This window comes from Acanthaster planci, linkage group LG17, assembly GCF_054643075.1.
Source record: "Acanthaster planci isolate LZ-2023a linkage group LG17, COTS_SCS, whole genome shotgun sequence".
Taxonomy (NCBI): Eukaryota; Metazoa; Echinodermata; class Asteroidea; order Valvatida; family Acanthasteridae; genus Acanthaster; species Acanthaster planci.
This window is the reverse complement of record NC_141793.1, coordinates 1,431,752-1,455,856: the sequence shown is the minus strand read 5'-3', so window position 1 is coordinate 1,455,856 and position 24,105 is coordinate 1,431,752. Positions and strand designations below refer to the sequence as shown.

General features: G+C 40.9%; 1 protein-coding gene across 7 annotated transcripts in view; it reads left to right on the top strand.

Annotated features, from left to right (window-relative positions):
* Positions 1–24,014, top strand: part of nek10 (NIMA related kinase 10) — a 29,808-nt gene extending 5,794 nt beyond the window's left edge. For 2 of the 7 annotated variants that reach the window (XM_022231711.2, XM_022231720.2), the window contains 32 exons: positions 5,917–6,079; positions 7,575–7,635; positions 7,800–7,939; positions 8,461–8,521; positions 9,922–9,959; positions 10,787–10,871; positions 11,879–11,920; positions 12,232–12,310; positions 12,432–12,499; positions 12,797–12,876; positions 13,072–13,158; positions 13,297–13,426; positions 13,736–13,827; positions 13,963–14,059; positions 14,270–14,309; positions 14,443–14,504; positions 14,640–14,726; positions 14,884–15,051; positions 15,455–15,583; positions 15,694–15,877; positions 16,073–16,297; positions 16,498–16,576; positions 16,864–17,064; positions 17,361–17,510; positions 17,695–17,829; positions 17,971–18,080; positions 18,408–18,482; positions 18,868–18,984; positions 19,501–19,653; positions 19,947–20,164; positions 20,550–20,788; positions 21,325–24,014. In XM_022231711.2, coding sequence (XP_022087403.2) covers positions 6,036–6,079; positions 7,575–7,635; positions 7,800–7,939; positions 8,461–8,521; positions 9,922–9,959; positions 10,787–10,871; positions 11,879–11,920; positions 12,232–12,310; positions 12,432–12,499; positions 12,797–12,876; positions 13,072–13,158; positions 13,297–13,426; positions 13,736–13,827; positions 13,963–14,059; positions 14,270–14,309; positions 14,443–14,504; positions 14,640–14,726; positions 14,884–15,051; positions 15,455–15,583; positions 15,694–15,877; positions 16,073–16,297; positions 16,498–16,576; positions 16,864–17,064; positions 17,361–17,510; positions 17,695–17,829; positions 17,971–18,080; positions 18,408–18,482; positions 18,868–18,984; positions 19,501–19,653; positions 19,947–20,164; positions 20,550–20,788; positions 21,325–21,409 — 3,561 coding nt within the window. In that variant the 5' untranslated portion in view covers positions 5,917–6,035 and the 3' untranslated portion in view covers positions 21,410–24,014. Of the gene's footprint in view, positions 1–2,663; positions 2,928–5,904; positions 6,080–7,574; positions 7,636–7,799; positions 7,940–8,460; positions 8,522–9,921; positions 9,960–10,786; positions 10,872–11,878; positions 11,921–12,231; positions 12,311–12,431; positions 12,500–12,796; positions 12,877–13,071; positions 13,159–13,296; positions 13,427–13,735; positions 13,828–13,962; positions 14,060–14,269; positions 14,310–14,442; positions 14,505–14,639; positions 14,727–14,883; positions 15,052–15,454; positions 15,584–15,693; positions 15,878–16,072; positions 16,298–16,497; positions 16,577–16,863; positions 17,065–17,360; positions 17,511–17,694; positions 17,830–17,970; positions 18,081–18,407; positions 18,483–18,867; positions 18,985–19,500; positions 19,654–19,946; positions 20,165–20,549; positions 20,789–21,324 lie in introns of those variants that run through there. The other 5 variants (XM_022231674.2, XM_022231693.2, XM_022231702.2 and 2 more) reach the window with 4 other exon arrangements.
* The last annotated feature ends 91 nt before the right edge of the window (positions 24,015–24,105 follow it).

Here is a 24,105-nt window from a genome sequence, read left to right as displayed (position 1 = left end):
GCACTGTGTTAGGTTCTGATAGATTATGGTTCCAAGTAGATGAGTTAACATGCAGGGTTAAACAAGTTTCATTCAGGTCTAAGTTGATAATTGACAATGTTAAGGTTATTCACTGCTAAATGACTCCTTGTACGCTGTGCACACATACGTTGCAAAACTACCATAACCCATGAATGACAATATATGTGAACACCTCATATCTTGCAAAGACATAATAAAATTTGTGCCCCTGGGAAATGAAATTGGTGTTAATTCACACACCCTTCCCTTTAAAACTGCATTTTTTTTTCCTGTTGCAATTGCAAGCCCAGGCCTCCTTCATTAATCACCTCCAACATGCCTGTCATGAAAACAGACACCCTGGCAGGGATAAATTGGGGAAATTAATTCGCTGCAGACCGTTTTTCATGCTGTCCTTAGTAGACAATCTCAGGGGTGAGGTGTCCAACAGTATCCAGGAGATTTGTCGCTTGGTGTGTAGGTCGGGCTGTGAGTTGATGAAGCAGTGATTGCATATCTCAGATAGAGAGAGAAAGAGAGACTGATTTTGGAGGTGTGTCCTGGGTAACTTATGACATGCATTTTTTTCCCCACCATGGTGATGAGCGGCTGTCAGGGTTCGTCTCTTGGGTGTAAGAAGCAGGATGGAAATGGGAACTGTGTTCCTTGCATGTGTCTTGCAATAAAATACACAACTGCTGTGGTCATAGATTTCATGTATGTAAAAGGTTTATGGTTGGTAGTCAGTAACAAGGGGAGACTGGACTGGACCATAATTTTTTGTTCATCAGAATAGGATTATTAAGCTTTCATGAATAAAACAAGCTCAGGATCAAGGTACCAAAGTTTTTGAACAGAATTCTTTTTCAGCTTGAACTGATATCCAACGATCTTTTAATTTCAAGATCAAAGATGTACTGCTTTATAATACCCCGGTACCTGTACATGCCCGTGATAATTTGAGACCTTTCAGGGCAAATCATTTGAATAGAATGGTAATTTCCTGGGGTAGAAATGGGAATTTCCCCGTTTTCAGTCCCATAACGTCACAAAGGATACAAAATTGCATAACCATGATATCAACTGAAAAACAAACGATTGTTTTTCTGTACGTTAAATTTGCTGTTGCAGCTTCTTTTTTTTACTGCACATTCTGTGCAGGGTCGTGGTATTGTGTCTGTTCCATGGTTCAACAAGGTACATGTAGCATGTTATTACAAAGCAGGTATGCCAAGGTTCATGCACCCCACACACAGCAAAAGAAAGAAAGGAAAAGTTTTCAAAGGAGACCTGGTATTCAAGCCCAGGGTAACTGGTCTTTCAATAGATACCATGGCAACTATAACAAAAGACATAAACGAATGGAGGCTACAGCAGAATTTTTTTTTTCTCTGAATAGTTTTGTTTTCCTTGGTACTCTGCTTTGATGAGCTGGCGTACGTGCAGTTTGCCTCGTGCCTTTGCCATCCCTCCCCCGTCAAAAAAAATTCAAATTGTACAAATTCTTGCAAGTTTACAGAAATACTGACAGAAGTGGTACTAACAGTGAAAGCCCGATATTAATTTTGATGATTTTGAAGAGGAGTAGCAGTGGGTTGGTTAAGTCCTTGCTCTATGGTGAAGTGGGGCACACTTCTCAAGATTAACCAAAAGCCTGTAGATTCTCAATGATACATACATGTGCACATATTGTACTGCACATATTGTATCAGTTGCGCTACTTGATGTGAATTTGTATGATGCGTGTAGCCATCTGTTAAAGGCTGTGTGATCACTGTATGGTAAAGTGATTTGTTACTACGTGTATTAGCTTAATCATTTTATGAGGGTTTCCATGGAAATAAATGGACTGGTCTCTTTATATTTTATTAGTATTGTAGTTCAAAGACGCAAAGGTGTCCTGTATCTTGATTAATTGATTGGTTTCACTGGTACATGTGCACTGAATTGCTTTTTCACACACGTATTTGCTGTAAGGCAACTCAGCATTTTTTGTGGGAAAAGACAGTGTTGTGTTCTGGTTTTGTTTTCACCTCAGTCTCTTGCGTAGTTTAGGTACCTGGGAGTTACACATATTTTCTTCTCAAGAAAATTCCAGGATTATGAAGTAAGCATATTTTGTGTACCATGTACATGTAGCTTTATGTTGGATTTAAAGCTCCATTATTGTCACTGATTTGACGTCACTCCAGCATAACAGTCACTTTCCCCAAGTGACTTCCACAGTTCTGCACGGGTCCCTACCCTTGCAGTCATCCACAGTCATGCCCTGGTATACTTTTCCTCCCTTTACATTCATAACTCTTTTATTACATTCATAACTCTTTAATGTCAGAGTAACTGAGTACTTGCCCTAATTCCTGTATTTTATTCTGGTAGTGACACTAAACCCCCTTTATTGTATTGGAGTCTACTAGGCAACACAGTCTATTATTTACATATCAATCTCACACAGTAGTCTGTCTCTGGAGGTGATCTTCCCTTGCATTGTTGGGCAAATTTTTGTACCCCTCATCAGCTCAGTGCACCCCTTCAGGTACCCCTTCATGGCCACTTGTGTGCCCCTTGCATTGCACGCTTGGCTACCTGCCTTTTTTTCACAAGCCCTTCCACAATACTCCATTGACTGACAATGGGTGTACAGTCATCACCAACCACCAGTGCTGAAAACACCTCCCGGGTGGGTAATAGGGTCTTTTAGGTCTCTGTCATCTTTTCACAGAAGGCAGGATGCTGTCTTGTCTGTGAATGGAGTTCATTGGGAATGCTCATTCATCCATTTGTCCATGCTTGAAGCTAGGTGATCTTGGCTCTGTAACTAATCTGAATCCGTCCACAGAGGAATGAGGATTTCTGTCCAACATTTCCTGTAATGTGTGCTATTTTTTGTTGATTATTTTCTCTCAGGATTCTACGACAAGTTGTTGGTAAGTTCGTTTGTTTTCAGGTCCCAAGTATTTCTTGCTCTCAGGTTGAGGTCATTAGAGCATTTAGAGTTAATTCTATGGTTCGCATTTCTGACTGACTCTTTTTTGGCTCCAGTCATGTTCCAACTGAGGAAAAAAACCCTGTTTTTAAGCACTAACCCAGTCTTGGAATGCCAAGCAAGAAAAAAAAAGGAGAAAAAGGGATAATCTTAAGAATTTTGGGGGACACTCCGGCATAACAGCCACCAGCAAAAATCTCTTTTACCCTCTCTTTTCGTCCTACTGGGCAACCTTCCCTCAAGGTAAAAAGATACGAGAACCATAGAATTAACTATGAATGCCTTTATCTGAAGTAAGTTGACCAGAGTGGATTCCTTCCCCACATCAGAAGTGTTGGGATGGGCAACAGTGTCAGTAAAGCCGCTGGCGAACATGCCGCGTATCTAGAAGGATAGTCGTTGGAAGTTGGAAAGGTTTTGCTAAAAATGTGGATGTGTTTGCTAGTTTTTGTGTAAGTGCTGTGTGTGTGACAAGTTCCCCGAATTGAAAAGAAGTGAAACTCATCTGAACAGCTTTCACCATACATGGATATGTGTAACTCGACTGTAGACTTGTTACCATCCTGTGAAATATACCGGTATGTACAGGCATACTCTGAAAAGTGAAGACTGATTATTGAAATAAGTCTGTTTGCAGCTGACTGCAGAGTTTAAACTGTCCAGTGATATACAGGCTCCATATTAAAAAATAGCTGGACAGTTGCATGTCTTGTGTACTTAAGTTCAGGTGATAAAACAGTGATGTCCCTCATGTTTGCACTGCTGCTGTTGACATAGTTTCAGCTGGAGATAGAAGTCCGACCTGCAGTGGTTGAGTCATTGGCGCTGGCAGTGAATACGTACACTATTTTGTGAATGTAGTTCTTCACAACATTTGTGGCCATGCGCATGAATTCTTTTGAGAAAAGGTCTTATGTTGGCATCTTACTTTGCACTTCAAAGTTTTTTTTGGGGGGGGGTTCTTGCCACGGTGGGAGGAAGCTGCACTGATTGAACAGGTAGTTGTATGCTCAGGTGTTGGCAGTCATCAGTATCCGCTTGTTAGCCTGCTGTGCTGTCAGTGACCCAACCTCCCACTGATAGCGACAGCCCAGGTATGGCAGTCACCACATTCCAGCGTTGTGGGAGGCGGCTGGCACCCATCACATGTTGTGGTTGGTTAGGACAGTGGACATGCTCTGTTATTAAAGGGATTGTACAGTGGACTTAGCCTATGAGAATACCGATATTGTAATATTTTCATTCTATTTAGAGTGTTTTTTTATAATGAGGGATTCCAGCTCTCTGTTCATCAGGCTCTAGTGGAGACAGATTTTAAGCTTTCTTGTAAATTTTGGAAATTTTATTTATGCATGTAAGGCAAATATAAAAAGCAGAAATGGACACGTGTTGATAAAACCTCTCCTCAAACCAGACAGCTTTGCCTGCTTTAAGTCAGGAAATATATTCACTGAAACATCCTGGAGTCCTCCACACAATCAGGACTGATGATTGGTTTTGGTTGGCGACCCTGGTACACCAAAGTTTCCCCTCACCAGAGCAGCATTCCACCTAGTGCACACTGCTAGTGCATAACCCCAGGCTGTAGCTCTGGCTTGATATATTTTGAAGGATCATTGGGCTGGATAAAACCTGACACCTGACCATGCCCTCTAAACAGCTTGAATGGCCCTGAATGGCTTGATCGGTTTACAAGGTTTATTATGCTTATGGCTGTGAACTTGTGTCAGGGTGGTTTTAATGAGGAGACCGAGGCGTGACTGAACATATTGGAGCCCCTGAGGGTTAAGACCAGCAGTTACTCTTGATTCAAGCAGAGAGTAGGACTTAAAGCCCTTGCTGAAAAAGAAGTTGCAATTTCACCCCCAAAAGACAACTGTATCACTGAGACTTAATCTTTTTGAATCCGGACTGAACAGATGAAAGCTCTTCACCAGTGTACATGTACATGGAATTTAAACTTTAAATTGTTGGTTACTTTTAGATATTTGTGCCGAAAGTTGATCTGTAAAGTTGCTTTCACCTCTTCTGCTGTAAATGTTTTGATCGAGCAATCTAAGGGCTAAAATAAATCATCAAGAACCTTTTCAAAGAATCCATCTCACCTTGAAATTAGTCATTTCCATAATAAATATTTCACCAACTTTACTTCATGTACTTACATGCGTGTTCAGATCTGCCTTGTGATAAAATTAAGCAGGTGTAAAACACACACTTGTTCTTAAGTGTACATGTACATGTCTGCAGATAAGTCTCAAGGGTGTTTTTCTGAGTTCATATTACCACACTAATCTGTTTGGCTTGGGTTTTGTCCCCATTCAGTCATGCAGACAGATGGAACAATAGAACCCTGTCTACACTGACCAGTGTAAAGACCCACGGTCATCTGGTCATCAGTGGTCAAGTTAGTAATGAGCCTGAGTCGATGACCTCCAGGTGCTTACAAATCAATACAGGGGATCACACAATTGGAACCCAGTGGTCCAAACTAACCAAAAGACTCTCAGTGTTCAAGTGAATCCACCTCAGCTCGGCTTTGTAAATTACAGTGAATGAAGTTGCTGATGGGTTTTGAATGACAAAAAAAAAAAAGGAACCCAGCGAAACTCTTGTTTTCATTAGGAATCCAGAGCGAATTCCTCTTACATGTAGTTGGTATGACAGGTCAGTTAAAGAGAGACTTTTTAGACCATGTTGTCCTCACATTGTTAGGGCTGTTGTATTTTGGTTCACTCTCCCGACCCTTTTGAAAAAAATCGTAACTGTTATCACTAAACTGACAAATATATACATGTACATGTGTAGTCTTAATTATATATAGTTATATGGATATGAATTAAAATCTTAACTTAAATTTCAGTTCCCTGCGTATAAAATATCAGATTTTAATTTTCTTGTTTTTTGTTGTTTACTGACAGCCTGACTTGAAGACTCGCCATGAGGACCAACTCGAGATACGAGAGACGTTGATGCTAACGATCAAACACCAAAGATCTTGCAATGAGTACCGGTGCACATTGATTGGACAGTGCGTCCTTAGACTGCCATTATGCCGAGCGAAGACAAGAAAGCCAGGCAGTCGGAACTAACCAAGTAAGTCCTCAAATGATGGGATCAACAGAAAAGTGTGTTGAAATGCATTGAATATACCTTTTGAAAGCAAAATTGCTACTAAAGTGGGTTCTACATGTGTACATGTATATCCAACTGTATGCTGAACTGTGTTGATATCCCAACATCCATGTACATGTAGTATGGCACATGAGATATTCCTGACTCCAAGTTACTGGCTGGCAGCGATCTTTCATCAGGATTCCAGATTGTACATTCTCAACCACATTCCTTGGCAACTGCCTTCAGGCTGGCAAAATATTTTCAGAGGTTCAGCTTGTAAGGGGCCGCATTACGGAAGCAAGGGACGGGAAGGAAAGCGGAGACAAAGATCCTGTAGCCCTGGTAGGGGATCAGTTGGTCGGGGATATCGGAGAGGGAGAAGGGGATTTGCTTTTGTAAGCACAGTTCGGGAAAGTGGAAGCTGATCTCACTGTGTGTTCATCTTTGTTGTACCAATAGCCTTCAAAACCTAAAACTATTAATAACATGACACAAAGAGAGTAGTGGAGGAGTTCTCTTGAATGTTGATGTGAGGAGGGAACAGAAAGATCTTTATTGTTCTAGCTTCGCACCTTCGTGTACATGGTGTTGAATTCTACTTTGTTCAGTGGGTAAAATTGATTATGTGTATTCCCCCGCTTCCCACTTACAATGTAGAAAAAATTTCTAAGCATTTCAGGATTAGAAAGTGAACAGATGTCAACTACCTCACAGCTGAGTGAAACAGATTTTTAAGTTTGAATGTGATTTTTGGTGTGTGTTTTATCAGGTTTGAAATTTTGTGAGCAGTTTCTTACTTGCCCACTGGAATATTAAAAGCTGCAGTTGGTTTTGGATTTTCTAATCCATGTATACCCAGGTGTCTTAAGTGTTGGTACCTAGCAGCAATAAGACAAACATGTATACCTTACCGGAGCACCCGATTATGAATTACTTTGATGGACATGATGAGAACCTTGGTTTTAGTTAAGAGCTATTGAGCTATTGTCACTGGGTGAGCCAACATTCAGGCACAACAGCCAATTAATTGCCAATTTATTTTTAATTACCACCATTTAGTAGCTTCTGAGTACATCAATAAAAGGTGTAGAAATGTGTTCCAGCGGTCGCTAAACAAAATGGACCATCCCTATAGCATTTTGTCATTCATTAACCCTGACACTCCTCAATCCTTCACCTGCTGGAGGATTGAGGACTGTTAGGGTTAATGGTTGGTATTACTCAACTGTGCATTCTGTACCTCGCAGTATGCTGGTAACTGCTAATGACCTGGTCCATACTGGAGGAGTAAATCCATCTTTGTAACAACTGAGAGTGGACAGGAATGCCATTTTTAGGGTGGGAAGAGAAATTGAATGCTGTTTTCTTCCAGAGAGGTAAAGAGGTGGCAAATGAAGTCAGCCCAGAACAGTCTGAAACGCGGACTGTTTTTCTTTTGTTCTTGAAAATTTAATTTAAGGATTTTTTTTTTCAGAGAAACCAAAGAATTGACAAGACTTCTTGAGCTACTGAAGACCCCAACAAGTAAACAGCAGGTAACTTTTTTTTCTTCCTGAACTTTGTAATTGTCAGATTGCTGTTCCTAAACTTGATCTGACATAATATGGCATTATTTTCTAATTAGTATTTTATTCAGTAAACTTCTTACACTATTTCGGTTTTGTTTGGATGTAATTTTGTTGTTTGTTTGCTGTTCCAGTTGCCATCACTTGATTATGACCCTGCCAACATCAATAACAACAACAATGTCTTGAAATCAGGGAACGGGGCCCAGCGACCTGCCAAATCAGGGTCATGTCAGCACCAAAGCTCAGAGGCAGTGGCTTTAGAAAATTTCAGGTAAATTTACAAATTTGTCACCAATTTGGGGACAAAAAAAACCCGAGCATGCATGGCCCATTTGGTTGGATTAGGTGTTGATCTTTGTATCAGACTGAAGCTGGAATAGACTTCGGAGTTTCTGAGTCACCTTATTGAGTTGAACTTGAGTTTGAGTTGTGACTATTTCTCGAGTTGGTCTCTTGAGTTACATGTTATACATGTAGGATGAGTTACACATTCCACCTCACAAACTCTGCTGCGAGAGTGTGACTGTGAGTCATAGTGAGCCACTTGCTTTCAGGTTTGTTTGGTTTCAAGCCTCATAGATGAGGTTTGACTTAAGCCCAAACCTTACCGGTAGATTCTGGCAAATTCAAGTTGCAATTCTGAAATTCATTGTACCTCTAAGTTTAGCATTAAATTCATTTTGCTGAAACCAGCGGCACTTGTTTCAAAGTGTAATATTTCAAACTTTGGGTAATTAATTAATCCTAGAAGTTCCAAAGTTGAGCATTCAATGTTCTTTTTTTTTACCACAGCACAAAATATCAAAATGAAAGAAATTTTGGCAGTCACAAACACCAGGAGCTTTTTGATAAGGTATGTTGTTATTTATTAAAAATATTTAATGTAATGTAATCTTTGAAAGCTCATTTCTTATGAAAGGTTAAGTCTCCCACAGTATCAATGACAATAAATAAGTGTGGGAAATATAATGTTAAATCGTCAAACGAAACCCACACAGACTTTATGTCAAGGTTTGGGTATACAGTTTACCTGTCCATGGATTATAAATTCACTAGTTACTATTTTGATAACACAAGTGTTTACTAAAATTAGATTTGGAAGGACATTTCTAGATTTCTAAAGTAGACATGTCCATTGAATTCTTTTTGTTGGCTGCACTGCTCATCATAAATTTGTTCTGCGGTAACCAGTTGCTATGGTAACCAGGCTTTTGTCTGTAATTTGCATGGAGGTCGGTTTCCGTACTGTAATGATGTCATTGGCTTGTCGCATTATTAGCGCTTGTGTAATTGTGCATGCCGCACCTGATGGGAGCTTGTGTAGCTGTCTGTCTAGGATGTAATAGCAGGTATTGTGTGCATCACGTCATCTTTGCAACCACACGTAGACCTTTCAGTGGCATTTTCGTGTGACACTACGAAGGGTTTTTGTTTCAGTTGAATGGAAGGACGTGTTGTTGTGGCTGGGTACAACGTTCAAACACGTTTGGCTCAATAAATTACGTCCAGCAGTCGACGTGTTTCGCACAGTGCTGCAAGCACACAAAAAAAATGGGTTCTGACTGAAAATATGCCCAGTTGTTTTAAGTTATTGTAACTTTCTTGTGCTTCACATAATAATGGAATTGGAAAAAAAAATGGAGTCAGATTTTTTAGTTAAATGGTTCATCAAAGGATTGTGTGTTAAATATTTTACCTCTGGTCACCTATGAATTCTAAAATGAGAGACACAAAGCCTCACTCTGTCCTGATACTACCTTAATCAATATCTTCAGACTCTGCTGAGGGTAAAATTTTTAGAAATAAAACTGTTTATACATGAGTATTGTGTTACCCTTGGTTTCCATCTCAATTTCTGTTCATAAAGCTGCCTGGTGGACCAGGAGCTGGGCATTTCCTGAGGACTTGCCAAGATAGAAATTGATATTGTTTGACTTTGTTGCTGGTTGTTGAAATGGTAGTCTTTGACCTTGTTTCCACATGAGATGAAATCAATATTTCACGAACAAGGTGTACATTCTTTGGGAGGTTTAGAAATTCAAGAGACTAGGGTATCAAATTGTGAGTCCGTTTGGCTACTTGTGAATTGAATGTCTTACAAAATATGCCTTTGTTTCTAGGTGAAGCAAGCATTTGAATTACACTTGAAAAAATCCCAATGTGTAGTTTACGATAGGCCACAATTTCAACCTTTATAACTGATTCAGAAGTCTCAATTTTTCTTATTTTTGTTATTCTTTTCCTCACTTTCAGATCTTCTCAGCCCTTGTCAAAAGTAGATTATGCCAAATGTAAGTGTTACCGCTTTTCCCCCCCTAAACCTTTTCTTATACATGTTCCAGTACTTCAAGATTTTCCTGTGAAATATCGTTCAAACCACAGTTTATATATGAGACACTCGCCTCTCAGTCCCAAGTACAAAACAGCTTCTTCAGCTAAAGGACCATAATTCAATACCATTCAGCGACGGTTTTCCTCATCTATAATTCCCATTGACATCTTTCTCAAAGAGTCACTTGAGTCACAGACCGGCTGGCCAAGGAAGTGATACACCCGGCCTCTTTTCGTTCATTTCTTCCCCGCATCAATAAGATGCTCTGCATACAGACTGCTCACAGAGCAAACAGTAAATTATGGATTTTCGTATAGTCAGCCTTGACATCAAGTTAATGGAAGGGGAGGAGGGTAGGGCATTGGAGGCCCATCCATAATTTATTTTCCGTTTGTGATAACGTGTCGAGTCCTTAAGTGATTGTAAATCATGAGACCGTTTTTATATACATGTATTAGAAACAGGTTGCAAGCCATGCAGGAAAAACTGTGTTGGACCATATCAATAAGTGTGAAATGGGAACATATGTTCATGTCTCATGCTCGAGATCGTAGCTGTTTGGGCTGGAATTCTGGGGGAAAAAAGTGGAAAACAAAAATCACATCTGTCTCTTGTAAAACAATCATTTGATCAGATGCACAACTTTTGTACAGCTCATTTTTGGCATGCGAAATCTTAGATTTCTGAACTCTATAGTGACTGATGAAACTTAACCATATTTTCAGGAAGTCATGCACGTTAAAAGATAGTTAATTTGATTTTGTGATTCCCTCTCTCTTTTCTCAGAGAATGGTCGGAGAGAGCACCCCCAGAAAACATTGTCAGGGTTTTACTGTGCCTTCGAATGTTATTGAGAGACCAAGCCTACCAGGTAAACCTCTCCCCTTTGGAAATGTCTCCTAGATTGTTTTAGACAGCCCCTTCTTCTTTAAAAGTCTTGGCTCCCGTGTCATTTCACCTTTCAAAATTCATTACTTAAGTCTCTGTCTCTGTTCTCTTAAGGTGCCCTGGGTGGGACACCTTAAAAATCTATACCTTCAATCAATACTGCATTCACCCATGACTGATTTTATTATTTTTTGTTAATGTACCCCGTGACTGTACACTATCAAATACCATTATGAAATCCCCTAGCCTTACATGAAGTTTTCCTGGCAGAATGACCTTGTCGCAGAAAATAAATTAGGTTAAGTCCATGAGTCATGCTGCGAGCATTCTTTTCTATTTTCCCCGTCTGAAAATTTAATGGATAAAGTCTGGGAACAGAGACTATATCCAATATGTGTGTGGAAGCTGTTCCAGAAATTAAAACTAACAATGTGAAACCAGTCCTGTTTTAGAGACCGTAAACAATATTGACGCTCATTCGTCTCTTGTCTATAATGATAATAATAATAATGATAATAACATTTATAAAGCTCATTTTTCCAAAGGTTACAATGCGCTGGGAAAAAAGCAACTGCAGGAAAGTAAACCAGGTGCTAAGACAAAATTAGTGGGAGCAGATGACCAAAACCTAGAGTGGAAACAGATGAGATTTAAGTTTACATTTGAACTGTTGTAGGGAGTTGCAGTTACAAATACTAAGAGGTAATGAGTTCCAGCATCTGGGTCCAGCAACAGAAAAAGCCCCGTCTCCTACTTTTTTGAATGTACGTGGTATTTTTAGGTTGATGCAGTCCGAACCATCTCTCCCTGGCTTGCGCAACTTCATTAGTAACAAACATGGGATTTTTACCTTTCAGCAGTGTAAAGATAATGATCCAGACTGTTGTAAGCTCACAAAGGACAGGATACTGTCCCATAAGCCTCAGTGGCCTCATTATTGAAGTGTTCTGCTTTTAATCATGATCTGTTTATCTTTGTTTTTATCGCTAGAAAATTCTGTTCAAGTCGGAGGGTGTGAAAGTACTGTCTGAGGTAAAATCATCAAATTGTTATTTAATTTGAAGCCAGCGGCTTGACTTTGAAAAGTAACTTTAGTTTTGATTTGATGTCGTTCGTTAGTTGGCTATTTTCACAAGTGGATTGAGGTATGCTCGGTGGTCATTTTGCCCAAATGATGTGGATTTTTCTGTGTCTCTTTTTCATCTTGGTTTTTCTTTTTTTGTTTTCTTTTTTCTTTTAATTGCATCAATATTCAAAAGTGTTTTAGAAGTGCAAGTTGTAAATGTATAATGATGTGTTCAGTTGTTGAAATATTATTGTAATTTCATTTGACGTCACCCCAGAAACTGCATATAGCAACAGAGAGCTACCTCAGGAATGGACAACAACCGTTTATGGTGGATATCCTCAAGGAAATGACCAGTGAGTTCAACATTCTCCACTATTCCTTAAATTATAGTAATCATTTAAACTATTCATTGAGCCATTGGTTTATATTGTTAGACTTTGCATATATTATTATCTTTGTCTTTTCTTCTTTCAGACATTTTCCAGAAATTGGCAAGTGATGAGAAACAGCGAGAGCTGCTCATTGCGTACGGAGCACACAAGGTTTGTTTTATCATTTGCATAATCTTCATTGTTCAAACCATTTTGAACTCTACAAAACTAAGCTCATGGCTTTTTTTCTTTCATCGTGGTTTAAAAAAAAATCTATTGTTGCCTGTGAGGATTTTTCTTCAGAACTCTGACTGAACATAGATGTAAGGCCATGTCCGAAACGCACTTCCAGAGCTACGGCTAGGGCTATTGTCTACGCATTTCCAATGGAGCGAAGACCTAGGCCTAGCTCTAGACAAGAGATTCGGATGCAGCCTAAATCTTGTTTGCATTTGTTTCTTTTCACAGCCACTAGTGTTACTACTATCAGCCAGTGATGTACTGGTGCTGCACTGTTCACTTTATGCACTCATTAGTATAGCGCAGAGGTGAGTTACCCACTTAAACCCCTGCCCTCCCCAATCATTTTAACTATCAATTTCCTTCAGAAAAATCTATGAAGTTAAGTAGAGGAAGAGTACCTTTTTTTAATGAATTTCAAATTCCTTAAAGGGTTTATCGGCGCTGTGTAAGCGAAAGACTAATGCGGGTTGTGTTTTTGTGTGCGTGTCTGTCTTTGCCAGCCCCGAGCCGAGAGCTGTGATTGGGGAGTTGGACTGCATTGAGACCCTACTCAGAATCATCCAGGAATATGACATGCTGTCCAAAAAGTAAGTGGCCAATGACAAGCGAAAATGAAGTCGGATTTAGCAGCTGAGTCTGTCTTCTGGACCATACTCTTCTCACCGTTACTCTAGCAATCACAGCTTTCTTTGGATTCCTTTGTCTGTCTGTTTACCTGTGCACAGGTTGGCGGCAGTCTTACTGAGGACCCTGTGCCTGGAGAGTCAAGTCAAGGAACAAGTCAAGATTTGTGATGGCGTCCCAGTCCTACTCAGTGTCTTACACTGTGACAACATCAAACTGCTCTTAGATGTGGTAAGTTCATAAATGAACGCACTAACCTGGTTACACTATCATGGTTATTCTCAAACTCTGTAGGCATCGGTGTGCATATTTATTTAGTGAATTTTTTCCAAATCCTACACTGGAACTTCTGCCATCCTGATTGATCTTGAGGGATCTAGGAGTTAATTAAATTTGTGCTTAAAGCCTGGGTAATTGGATAGGTTTTGATTTGTAAAATTTCTCTCTGTTTGAAATCAATGATACTGGTGATCTTTGTAAGGTTACCACTCCATACTCAGCATAGAGTGTAACGTATAGAGCCAATTCTTGTCTTTTCAGGTGTGGTGTATAGTCTTGCTTTCTGGAGACTTGGACACAAGCAACGATGTCCGAATCATGGGTGGTATTCCTCTGCTGTTGTCGTTACTTCAGTAAGTCGACATTCAACGTTCTCGGCGACTTAATGATCGATCGATGGAGTAGGTCGTACATGTATATCAATAAGTATCAAGAATTTCACAAATAAATATTTGATTCTGATTGAATTCGTTTGGTTTCTTTGCCAGGGGTAAACATTTTACGACAGACCGTATGGCAACAAGCAGCCTGCCCAGTGCCAGCTCGTCTGGACGAATACATTCCTTGAATTTTCCTGAAGAAACGGTTAGTTCTCAAAGTTGTGGGAAAATGTTGACCAGTTTCTCCCACTAGCTCAAGATGGTTGCCATTCCTCGATTTATTTCCTGACAGTGCCAGTCATCTCAACAGTTAGGTACTTGAGGATCAGTTTGGAGTAAACAGAATCCACAGGGTTCCCAAATTTTTGTCCCAGAGTTTGAAGCTGAGAATTTTTGTTTGTTTGTTATATCGCAGGAAGAAGTGCAGCTGTCAGATATATTTACTCTACAGTCAGGTAAGACCATTTTCCCCCGTCAAGCCAACCTTTAAAATCTTGAAAGCTGCTCACAAATTTCGTCACGTCTGAAGTTAACGATGTAGTCTCAACAGAATTATGAGAAACACCATGCTTTTATCTGTCCTTGCAGCTTGCTGTTCAGCCTTAACAGAACTTGTACTGAATGACACCAACGGCCAGCAAATTGTACAGGTAGATTGATTGCTTGTCCATCGATCCTGATGATTATTGCCTTTTATTTGGGTGAAAAAATAAGACGGAAACATTCCGAGGTTTGAGATTGTTTGCACTTTGTTTTCTAGTTGCAGTTTTGTTGTTTCTCTGCAGAACAATGGTATTTATTGCCTTGGGATGTTGATATTTCCAAGAGCAACTACAAGCTCAAGGGAAGCCGAAGCAATGACCAATTTACAGGTTTGTAAACTTGGACTTTAAGACTCTACAAATGACAGATTTAAATGATTATATTATATATCAAGATCACTTGTCAATGTGTGAGCTCTTGTCAGTAAGCTAAAAATTCAAAGACGAATGCCGTTTGAAGGATTAAGTTTTGGGGGATCATTTGCAGAAAAATGCATTCCGGACGCTGCGTTTCCTGTTCAGCATGGAGAGGAATAGACAGATGTTCAAGCGGCTCTTCCCTCCGGACCTCTTTGAGACGTTCATTGATGTGGGGCACTACGTGAAGGACATCAATGCGTACAATTCTTTGGTGACACTGGTCAACAGCCTGGCTGTAAGTTATCTTGTCTTAAAGAAAAGCAGGAGGTTTACTTCCGTCTGATAAAGTTTGGATGCTTGCGATGTTCGGGGAGATCTGGTGTACAGTTTCAATTCATGTCGAGTCAACAAGACCGTTTGAAAAGTAATTTATTCTCTGCTTGCATTTACAAGGTACAATTGAAAACTGATTGTAAAAGGGGATAGCCATTCCACCTCAGACCTATTTTCCATTTAAATGATTCAGAGAGAAGTGCCCACCAAGCTGTTTTCAGAAATTCAAAATTCTCCCTCTCTGTTCTCTTGAGCATTTTTTGATCTGTCACGAACGAAGACATTTTTTATACAAGTGTTAACGTGATCAGCTCTTGTGAACAAACATGTTCATCATTGGTAATAGAAAAGGTTCTTTCCAACAGGATGAAAAGGTTCAAGAGATCCAACTGACATTTCAGGAAGTCAATCAGAACAAGGAACCTTCGAAGTTAATCTCAGGCTACCTGGTCTATGAACATCTCGGCACAGGAGCATTCGGCAGTGTCTACAAGGTACAGCTATGAACCTCTTACTTCCCCTACTTCGCGTTATGCATGTGTGTTGTGTATCTTAAGATTCTCTGTCAATCAACCCTTCATCAATTTGATCCTGGTGATAACAGGTGAAGAAGAACACAGGGGAGAATTTCCTGGCCCTGAAGGAGATTCGCTACAACAACCCAGCCGTTGGGAAGACGGTCAAGGAGAAGGATAAGAGCATTGATAGCATCGTCAGTGAGCTGTCTATCATCAAGGAGCACCTGCGACATCCTAACGTTGTTCGTTACTACAGGACATTCAAAGAGAGTGAGTAGAAGACGTCGGTTTACCAGTTTTGGGGCTGAAATCCCTCGGATAATGAACTGAGCGAGCTGCAAGCAAACGTTACAAGTAAAAATTAATCCCAGCGGAGGATGTTGAGATTTTGAGATAAAGGAGCTCTTTCTAAACAACTGGGCTGATTTAAGATAAATCGCACTTTGATATCTGTCATCATCCCAGACGAGAATCTGTACATCGTGATGGAGCTGATAGAGGGCGCCCCACTCTACGAACACTTCAACTCTCTCAAGGAGAAAGGGGAGCAGTTCTCGGAGGAGCGCATCTGGCACATCTTCCTGCAGATCGTCCTAGCGCTGCGGTACCTGCACAAGGAGAAGAAGATTGTCCACCGAGACTTGACACCCAACAACATCATGCTGGGGGAGAACGACAAAGTCACAATCAGTGAGTAGAATGGGTCTAGACCTTTCACAACGGAAGCCAAAATCACCTGTTGGCCTCTTTTATATCTTATTACCGGACTTTCTCTCACTCCAGAGTGTTTTAAATAGGAAGCCCTCTTTTGAAAATCTTGTCAGTCTCTGAAAACTGCTTTGTTAAAATTCCACGATATGCATGTGACTCTTCTTTGATTTTTTTTATAGCTGACTTTGGCCTTGCGCGACAGAAGCAACCAGATGCCAGCAAGATGACGTCAGTGGTTGGGACCATCCTGTACAACTGGTAAGCAATCAAGTTGTTATTTTTAAAAAATGACTGGTATTCACTGTGAAGTGTATTCCTGTCACAGGAAATTTACTGCTTATATCATTTTGAGGAGGGTGGTATTTTTAAGTCTCGCTGACTTTAATGTTCAAGTAAACAGTTTCCTTAGAATTCCCAGATTTTTTCTCAAATGAGAGAATCGGAGTGCAGATTTAACTGCCAAATCAGACTTCTACTATTGCATGGGCAAGTCAAAAAGACAGTTTGAATACCAAGTGACCTCTCTGCCAATCTTTGACCTTAAGCCCCGAGATCATCCAGAATCAACCCTACGGCGAGAAGGCTGATGTCTGGGCAGCTGGCTGCATCCTGTACCAGATGTGCATGCTGAAGCCTCCCTTCTACAGCTCCAACATGCTGGCGTTGGCGAGCAAGATCGTGGAGGCCGACTACGAGCCCATACCCACAGACAAGTACTCCCCACTCATGATATCCGCCATCAGACAGTAAGAATCGTTGTTAGAACTTCCCGAATTCGGTGCTTCAGTTGGTATTTGTGGCAATGAGGGTTGACGATTTGCAAGAGAAGAGAGTCAGATTTCCAAGTATTTTTGCAAGTTGCTTGAAAAGCATAAATATTTATGTTGAGTTATCATGCTTTTACTCTATATTGCACTTTGTGAAGAGGTCTACTTGACATTTGGCAATAAAATCTGCTTTCTTTGGAATTCAGTCGTCTGCCTAGTGCAAAGGGGTGTTTTTTCCAGGTTGTCTTGAGGTTTGTTGAACCGTATTTGCCCAGGTGTTTGACAGCTGATCCAGACAAGAGGCCGGACATCGTCCAGGTGGGTGGCCTGATAGCCGACATCATGATGCAAAACATGGACGCGCTCAGAACTAACCAGATCAGCTTGGAGAAGAAACTAGACCGGGAAAGGAAGAGGACGCAGAGGTGAGATGGACGTGTAGATCTGGGATGTCTAGTTTTATTGGCACCTATGTTATCTGCAACTTGAGAAAGTGACCAGCAGTTGATTTGATGTCACTAAGAATTCTAGTAGTCAAAACTTGATGTCCGTGTGCCATTTGGTAACCAGAATGTCGGGTGACCATTGAATTTGTCTTTTTCTCCCAAGACACCACAACGAGGCCACCAAGAACATGCAGAACTACCACCGTCTCTTCTTGGCATCGCAGGAGAGGTACGACAAGCTGGCAAACCTGGCCGGCAGCGGTGGGGCGTCCAGCATCAAGAGTGACTCTGACTCAAAGTAAGAAGACGTCTAGAATCTCCCTGATTTTCAACCTGTCTCCAAAACGTTACAGGCGTAGAATTAATGTATGCCTGGGCTCTTGTCCAACTCGACGAGAAAATGCACAGTAGCATAAATCTGATTTGTTTTCAATCACAGCGACGTCTTTGAATCCAGCGACGAGCAGCCCCCGCCAAACCGACCCCACCACATCGGACTGAACGGCAGCAGGTCACGGTACGGTCTTCACGACACAGACAAGAGCGTGGGTGAGTATTTGGCCGTACAGTTTGAATCCCTCCCCCCCATCAAACAAAGAATCAGTGAGACTGAGTCAAAGTTGTCATGCCTGTGCTTAGCCTGTTGGTGTTTTTTACTCACGTACTCTCTGTATTCAGTTGGATATCAGATTCAGCTACATATGAGTATGATTATTTAAAAACCTGGTTTGCGCTGCCCTGGGTAATGGAAACTAACTTTGAAACTCCATCAGTTGGACTCTGTCCCATTGGTTTTCTTTCAGGAGTCATAGTCGGCGGACCATTTACTCACACCATGCCTTTTAATGTCTTTGTTCTTTGCTTTGTTTTAATCAGAGAGTGGTATTGAGGAAGATGATTCCTGCCTCGGCTGTGATAGCCTGGACTCCAGTGGTAGCAGCTCCGTCCTTGGTAGGTTGTTGTCATACATTTCCATTGCTACTTCATCATCTCCTCATGCTGTCTACCTGTGTCTGGATATGACTAGTCATTAGTCAAACTGGAAAACTGACCATTTCTTTAGTGTGCGTCTTCTGGAAGTGTTTTTGTTTGGCGCCGCATCAGAGACGTGCCATGGTTTCAAGCTAGTCACATGCGATGAACTGTCTTTTTTTGTCATGCACTCTTACGCTCGAACACCCAACACGCAGTGAAAGTTTCTGCTGTAGAATAGCAGATTGAGAAATGCCGGCATGATTTGCGTTTGCTGTGTTCTCACCACTTTTGCCATCTGACCTTTTAACCACCACCCCCCTCAACTCTGCCCCACTCTGCCCCTTTCAACCCCCTACATCAGGTTCCAGCCTCAACCTCAGTTCCAGTCAGAATCGGGGCACGTTTGCTGTGCCCCGCCCGCCGACAGTTGCCAAGAGCAGTAACGGTGGGATGCGATCCCTCACGGTTGATGTGCAAGGTGTGTGCTAGTCGTGTCACTGATACAGTCTTCCTTGCCTCGTACTTTTCTCAATTAATAGTTGTCTCACCATTTCTCATCTCAAGTTTGATAGCAGTTTGAAAGTTCAAGTTGGTTTTATCACATCTATTATGCCTCACAGATATGTGCATGCGTCCAGTATTTCTCACATGCCAGAGTGTTTAGATTAATTGCTCAAGTAATGTTTAAGGCTCATAGCACAGGATGGCACATTGCTTTCTATTGTCTCGTGTTATGCACCTGCCACCATCAAAACCTGTTATTAATTGAAGAGGAAATGATCTCGTTTCACCAACATCGTAATTGGCATCACCTGCTTGAGTGTAATTTGCAATAAAAAGGTGTATATTCAGTTAAATACTATGGAACACCATCAAGAAGTTTTAAAAAAGTAAGAATAGTGCAGCATCAACCAGTGTGTCGTTATTTGTCATCTATGGTTAAAAAAAAATCAGCGTTAAGCACACCTTGTTTTGTGTGGTTTTTCTCCTTCAGCTGTCAATCGTGCCCTAGCTCAGCAAGGCTTAGCCTCGCCTGCTGACACCGCGACACCAGTGACGGACCGAGGCCGGCTGCTGAGGTCACAGAGTGGGTCGTTTCTGGAGACGCTGAGACGACAGTCGTCCAATAGTGGGAAGCCTCGGCCACGTAAGTGTTCACTAGACACCATCCAAGGCCAAAGTTTAAGTGAAACACCAAGCAAAGTACAACGCTCAGCCTGTTTTTGGGCCCAGCAGAAATGGGAGACAACCATTCTCACATAATACACTTTTTCACTCCAGCCTGTGACCAGTTTTTGCTCAGCAAATATTTGCTGCTCTTAGCAACTTTCTTATGACAGACCTCACAGCACCCTCTTCAATCCTGCACAAACCTAATAGAATCTCTGTAGCAGCCGTTTCACGTTCGTAATCTCAATTTCCCCCCCTGCCCATTCCCAGCCTCTGCGGCGCCCACCCTGACCATCTCCCCCCGCAAGGTGCGGCAGATCAGCGACCCTGTCCTCAAGATGCTGCACACCATCCACAAGATCATCTTCATCTGCCAGCTGCCGCCGACGCTGTCCCCCAACCCCCGCCGCAAGGTCATTGAGAGGTTCAAGAAGGCCCTCTTTGCCCCCCAGAGCAGCTCGGTCAACTTGAAGAACGAGCTCAAGAAGGTTGGTACACTCCACTCTTGCTCTTCCTCCACGTTTCCCTCTTCCCTTTGTCCTTGGGCTTTGATCTCATGGTTTCTCCTCTGAATTCAAGGTTTGTCTTGGAATAAGTTGATAAATTCCATCAGAATCGTGGCTGACACTTGTGCCCCTAAGCAAGACACCGTACTGCAGTTTCTTTGATCAAGCCATTCTGTTCCTAAGAGGGTTAGTTGCTGTTTAGTCTGTAGTGTATCGGCCTTCGTTGTCTCGGATTGTTTCGGATAGTCTAAGATTGTCACATGAAGGCCTTGGAATGTTACAGATTATTACATTAGCCTTACATTATCTTGGATAATCTGTTGTGGTCCTGGAGGTACCTGATATCTAATTCCCTCCTGGTCCACAGCTGGTTAACGGCTCCAAGGAGCTGATCGATCTCAACCTGTGCACCACCGAGGCCTCGTACCTCCTGAAGCAGGCCAGTCACGAGGAGTCCCACATGCAGGTGTCGGGCGAGAAGCCCTCCACCGCAACCAGTCTTGACCCCAACGACACCGAGATTGGCATCACCTACGAGCAGATGCAGAACTTCATTGAGAGCGTGCTGGTGGAGAGCGGGTACTACGCCATGTCGCCCAACGCAAGGTAAGGGGATTGGCAGTGCTTTAACTACAACGATACAAAGGGAGGCGTGGTGCTAGACTGATAATTGGGGGAGGGGCTTCAAAGATTTTTGGAGGAGGTAAAAAAAAAATTGATATTTTTCGTAATTGAGTAACTTAGTCTCAGACATTTTGAGATATTAAAATCGGGGCAGGGGTTCCCATGAATTGGAAACTTTTATAGAATTTGGTAGGTAGAATTTATGGGGTGTAAAGCTTGGTGAAGATGAGTAACTTGTTGCACGGCTTTTTGTGAAAGCATGACTAGCACTAGTGTACTTGCTCAACAAGTACCAATTTACTTATGGAATCTTATGGAAGCTAAGCTACCCTAAAGTATGTCATCATTGCCTACTTTATTTGCCCACCAAAGTTGGTCGCTAAACCGTGATGATGAATATGCTCGGTTTGTTCTTACGTCTTCATATTCCCCCCTGTGTATTCATAAATCCTGATCCTCGTGTGTACAGCAATAGATGTTTCTGAACTTATGAACCTCTGTTTTTGTGTCACTGACAGGAATCGGAGTATGCCACTGGGTCCAATCATCACCAGCCCACCCACACTTCGACGGAACAGCTCCTATGAGGTAGGATCAACCTAGCCTGGGCTGGGGGACCAAAAGATGGAAGATTTGTATCAAAAGTTTTGGGGCCTGAACCACAAACAGGGAAGCTTCAGCGACGCGTTGCTCATGTACATACCACAAGAAATCTTTCAAATACAAAAAGACGGTTGATATATTGACATTCTGGAAAATATACAGATTAGTAAATCTGGAATTTTGCATGTGATGATTATTTAAGTTGAAGTGGATTTTAATTGACGTCACCACTTTTCAGAAGATGGAAATCTTGGTCAAACTTGTCTGAAGTCAGTATTAGTACTGTAGAGGAATGGGCAAATGGATCAAACGTTCAGAAACATCTGTTTTGCTGAATATGGCATGTACAAAACCAAACTCTATATTGCATAAAGAAAAGACAGATCTATTGGAAAATCTATATGAAACAGAGAATTTATTGTAAATTTGGTAGTTTTGATTGCTGGCGCATGTGGTTGTTAAACTATATATCTCATCTTCCGTCCAATAAAGATGAATATATGATTAAGTTAAGTTATATATATTTTTGATAGGTGCTTTGTATATATTATGTACATAAGTGTGCAGCGTGTGGAGGATATCAATAATTAATTGATATTTCATAATATGATTAATCCGTCCAGTCATTATACACGATACTGCTTAACGATGAATTTGCACTTGATTTGTTGAGAGTGTCATTTCTTTCGCTTGAAATTGGAATATTTTGCAAAGCTGCCTCCTTTGAAATTGTTCTGTCCCTTGCCTCATACCAATCCTTTCGCCAACCGACGATGCCTGGGAATTAATCACGTTGGCCAAATTTTGAAACATTAATGTCATGAGTACAAGTCCATGGTATCGGACAGAAAAGAACATGGGAAAACATTTGGGCATTCAACAGGTCCTTCTTTGTTGAGTTGAACAAACTGTTTTTACATGGGACAAATCTATTAGATGTCACAGTTTTGTTTCTTCAAATTTTCACCTTGTAAAACTTTACATTCCGAACAAGTGAGAAATTCAAAATAACGAATTAAGCGAGAAAATGCAGCTTCTCATAATTGCTCGTGACTGTGTTCTCGTTAACTACATATACAATTTGAATTAAATTTGTGATTGTTTATCACTATAAATTAAGAATGTGTGCCAGTTAAATAACATCCATCCACTTGATTCATAAATTCTTAACTTACTTTGGAAAGTCGGCGATTCTGATTATATCTACAAACATTCATGTCATCTTGAACTTTGTTCTTCCGTCCAGAGGTTTCTGAAATTTATTAGGGGGGGGGGCTGGTCATCAAAAGGAGAATGACTCTGTATCTTGATTGGCCGAGAGCTTGTCACAGGACAAAAACTCAGCCACACTGAAATGACCCTTTTGGATTTGACTTGAATCAATAAACCGTGTGCCTGCACCAAGTTGCACTTAAATAATACAGCACAATGAGTTGTTCACACATTCAACCGTAAGTAGAGGTTTCTACTGTGCCCCCATTCCCCCATTCAATTTCAAGTGTAAATATGTTCTATTATCAAGAGTATTTTGTATATTGAGACACAAGTTTCTTTTTCTGTACATATTGAGATCTTTATGCACGTTGGGCATTTTCAACCCCCCCCCTTTGGGTGGCACTATAAAAATTGTACATTGTTATCTGCACTGAGTGTCTTTTAAATAATGCTTTGGTGACATTTTACATTGTATTACCAATGTTGCTGTGTTTCACATCCAGTTTTTTTTTCTGTCCGCTGAGAGACCATTTCCTTTAGAACTGTAAATTTCTGAAGTTTTAAAACTTTAATCGGCAAGCTGGCCTGGCCTGTATAAATTTTTCACTGTAGGATGTTAATGTTTAGAAAGTAGAACTTGAACAGTTTGAATTGGGATTCAAATCAGTGGTGCACCCAAAATAGTTGTGCCAAGTGCTTTGGGCTTTCCAATTGAGTTTACCTACTCTATGAAGATGTGGCCCTCTAGTGGTTAAAACAAGAAAGTTGCAGTGTTAACTTTCTGCTATTTTCCATCCGATGCCAGTTGGTGTTCAACATGCTACATATTACCCATATGAAACTACAGCCAATCAATCAGTACCCGAGGTGTCACACATCTTGGTTAATCCTACCTACGTTAGTTTTTAGTTATAACTGTGTATAGTTTCATTTGATTTTTGTTGATGCCGTCCAACTGCAGTCAGCTTGTTTAGAATTTGTTTTAATTTGTTGTAATTTCCTTTCAATGAGGAAAAACAGTATGACATTGGATGATGCTTTTACCTTGATGAATTTGTTGTAAATGATTTTACATTGTAGAACAATGTAAGTTTGGTTATCTGTGATTCACAGGTTTTATTTTTGTGATGGGGTTAGTGCTTGTTTGACATGATTGCATTTTAAATTGGTCTTATCTTAAGACACTTCACTGGCATTATCTGATTACTTCAAATTTACCTCTCAAGCCCCCAAACATGTATTGATGTTTATGTGTTTGATTTACTTTCCAGAACATATTAAGAACTAAAACATTCCCTTGTTGAATTTTATTTTTCATTTTTATGATGCACCTTGTGTCTGCCAGTCAGATGAGGCACTTGTTGGAATAAACATCCGAGAGCGACTCACATTGCAAAGTCATCTTTCTTTTCTTCGTGTTTTCAGAAAATGGAAATGAGTGGAATGGGTTCATTTAGTTTTGGGACGATGAGGTGTAGAGA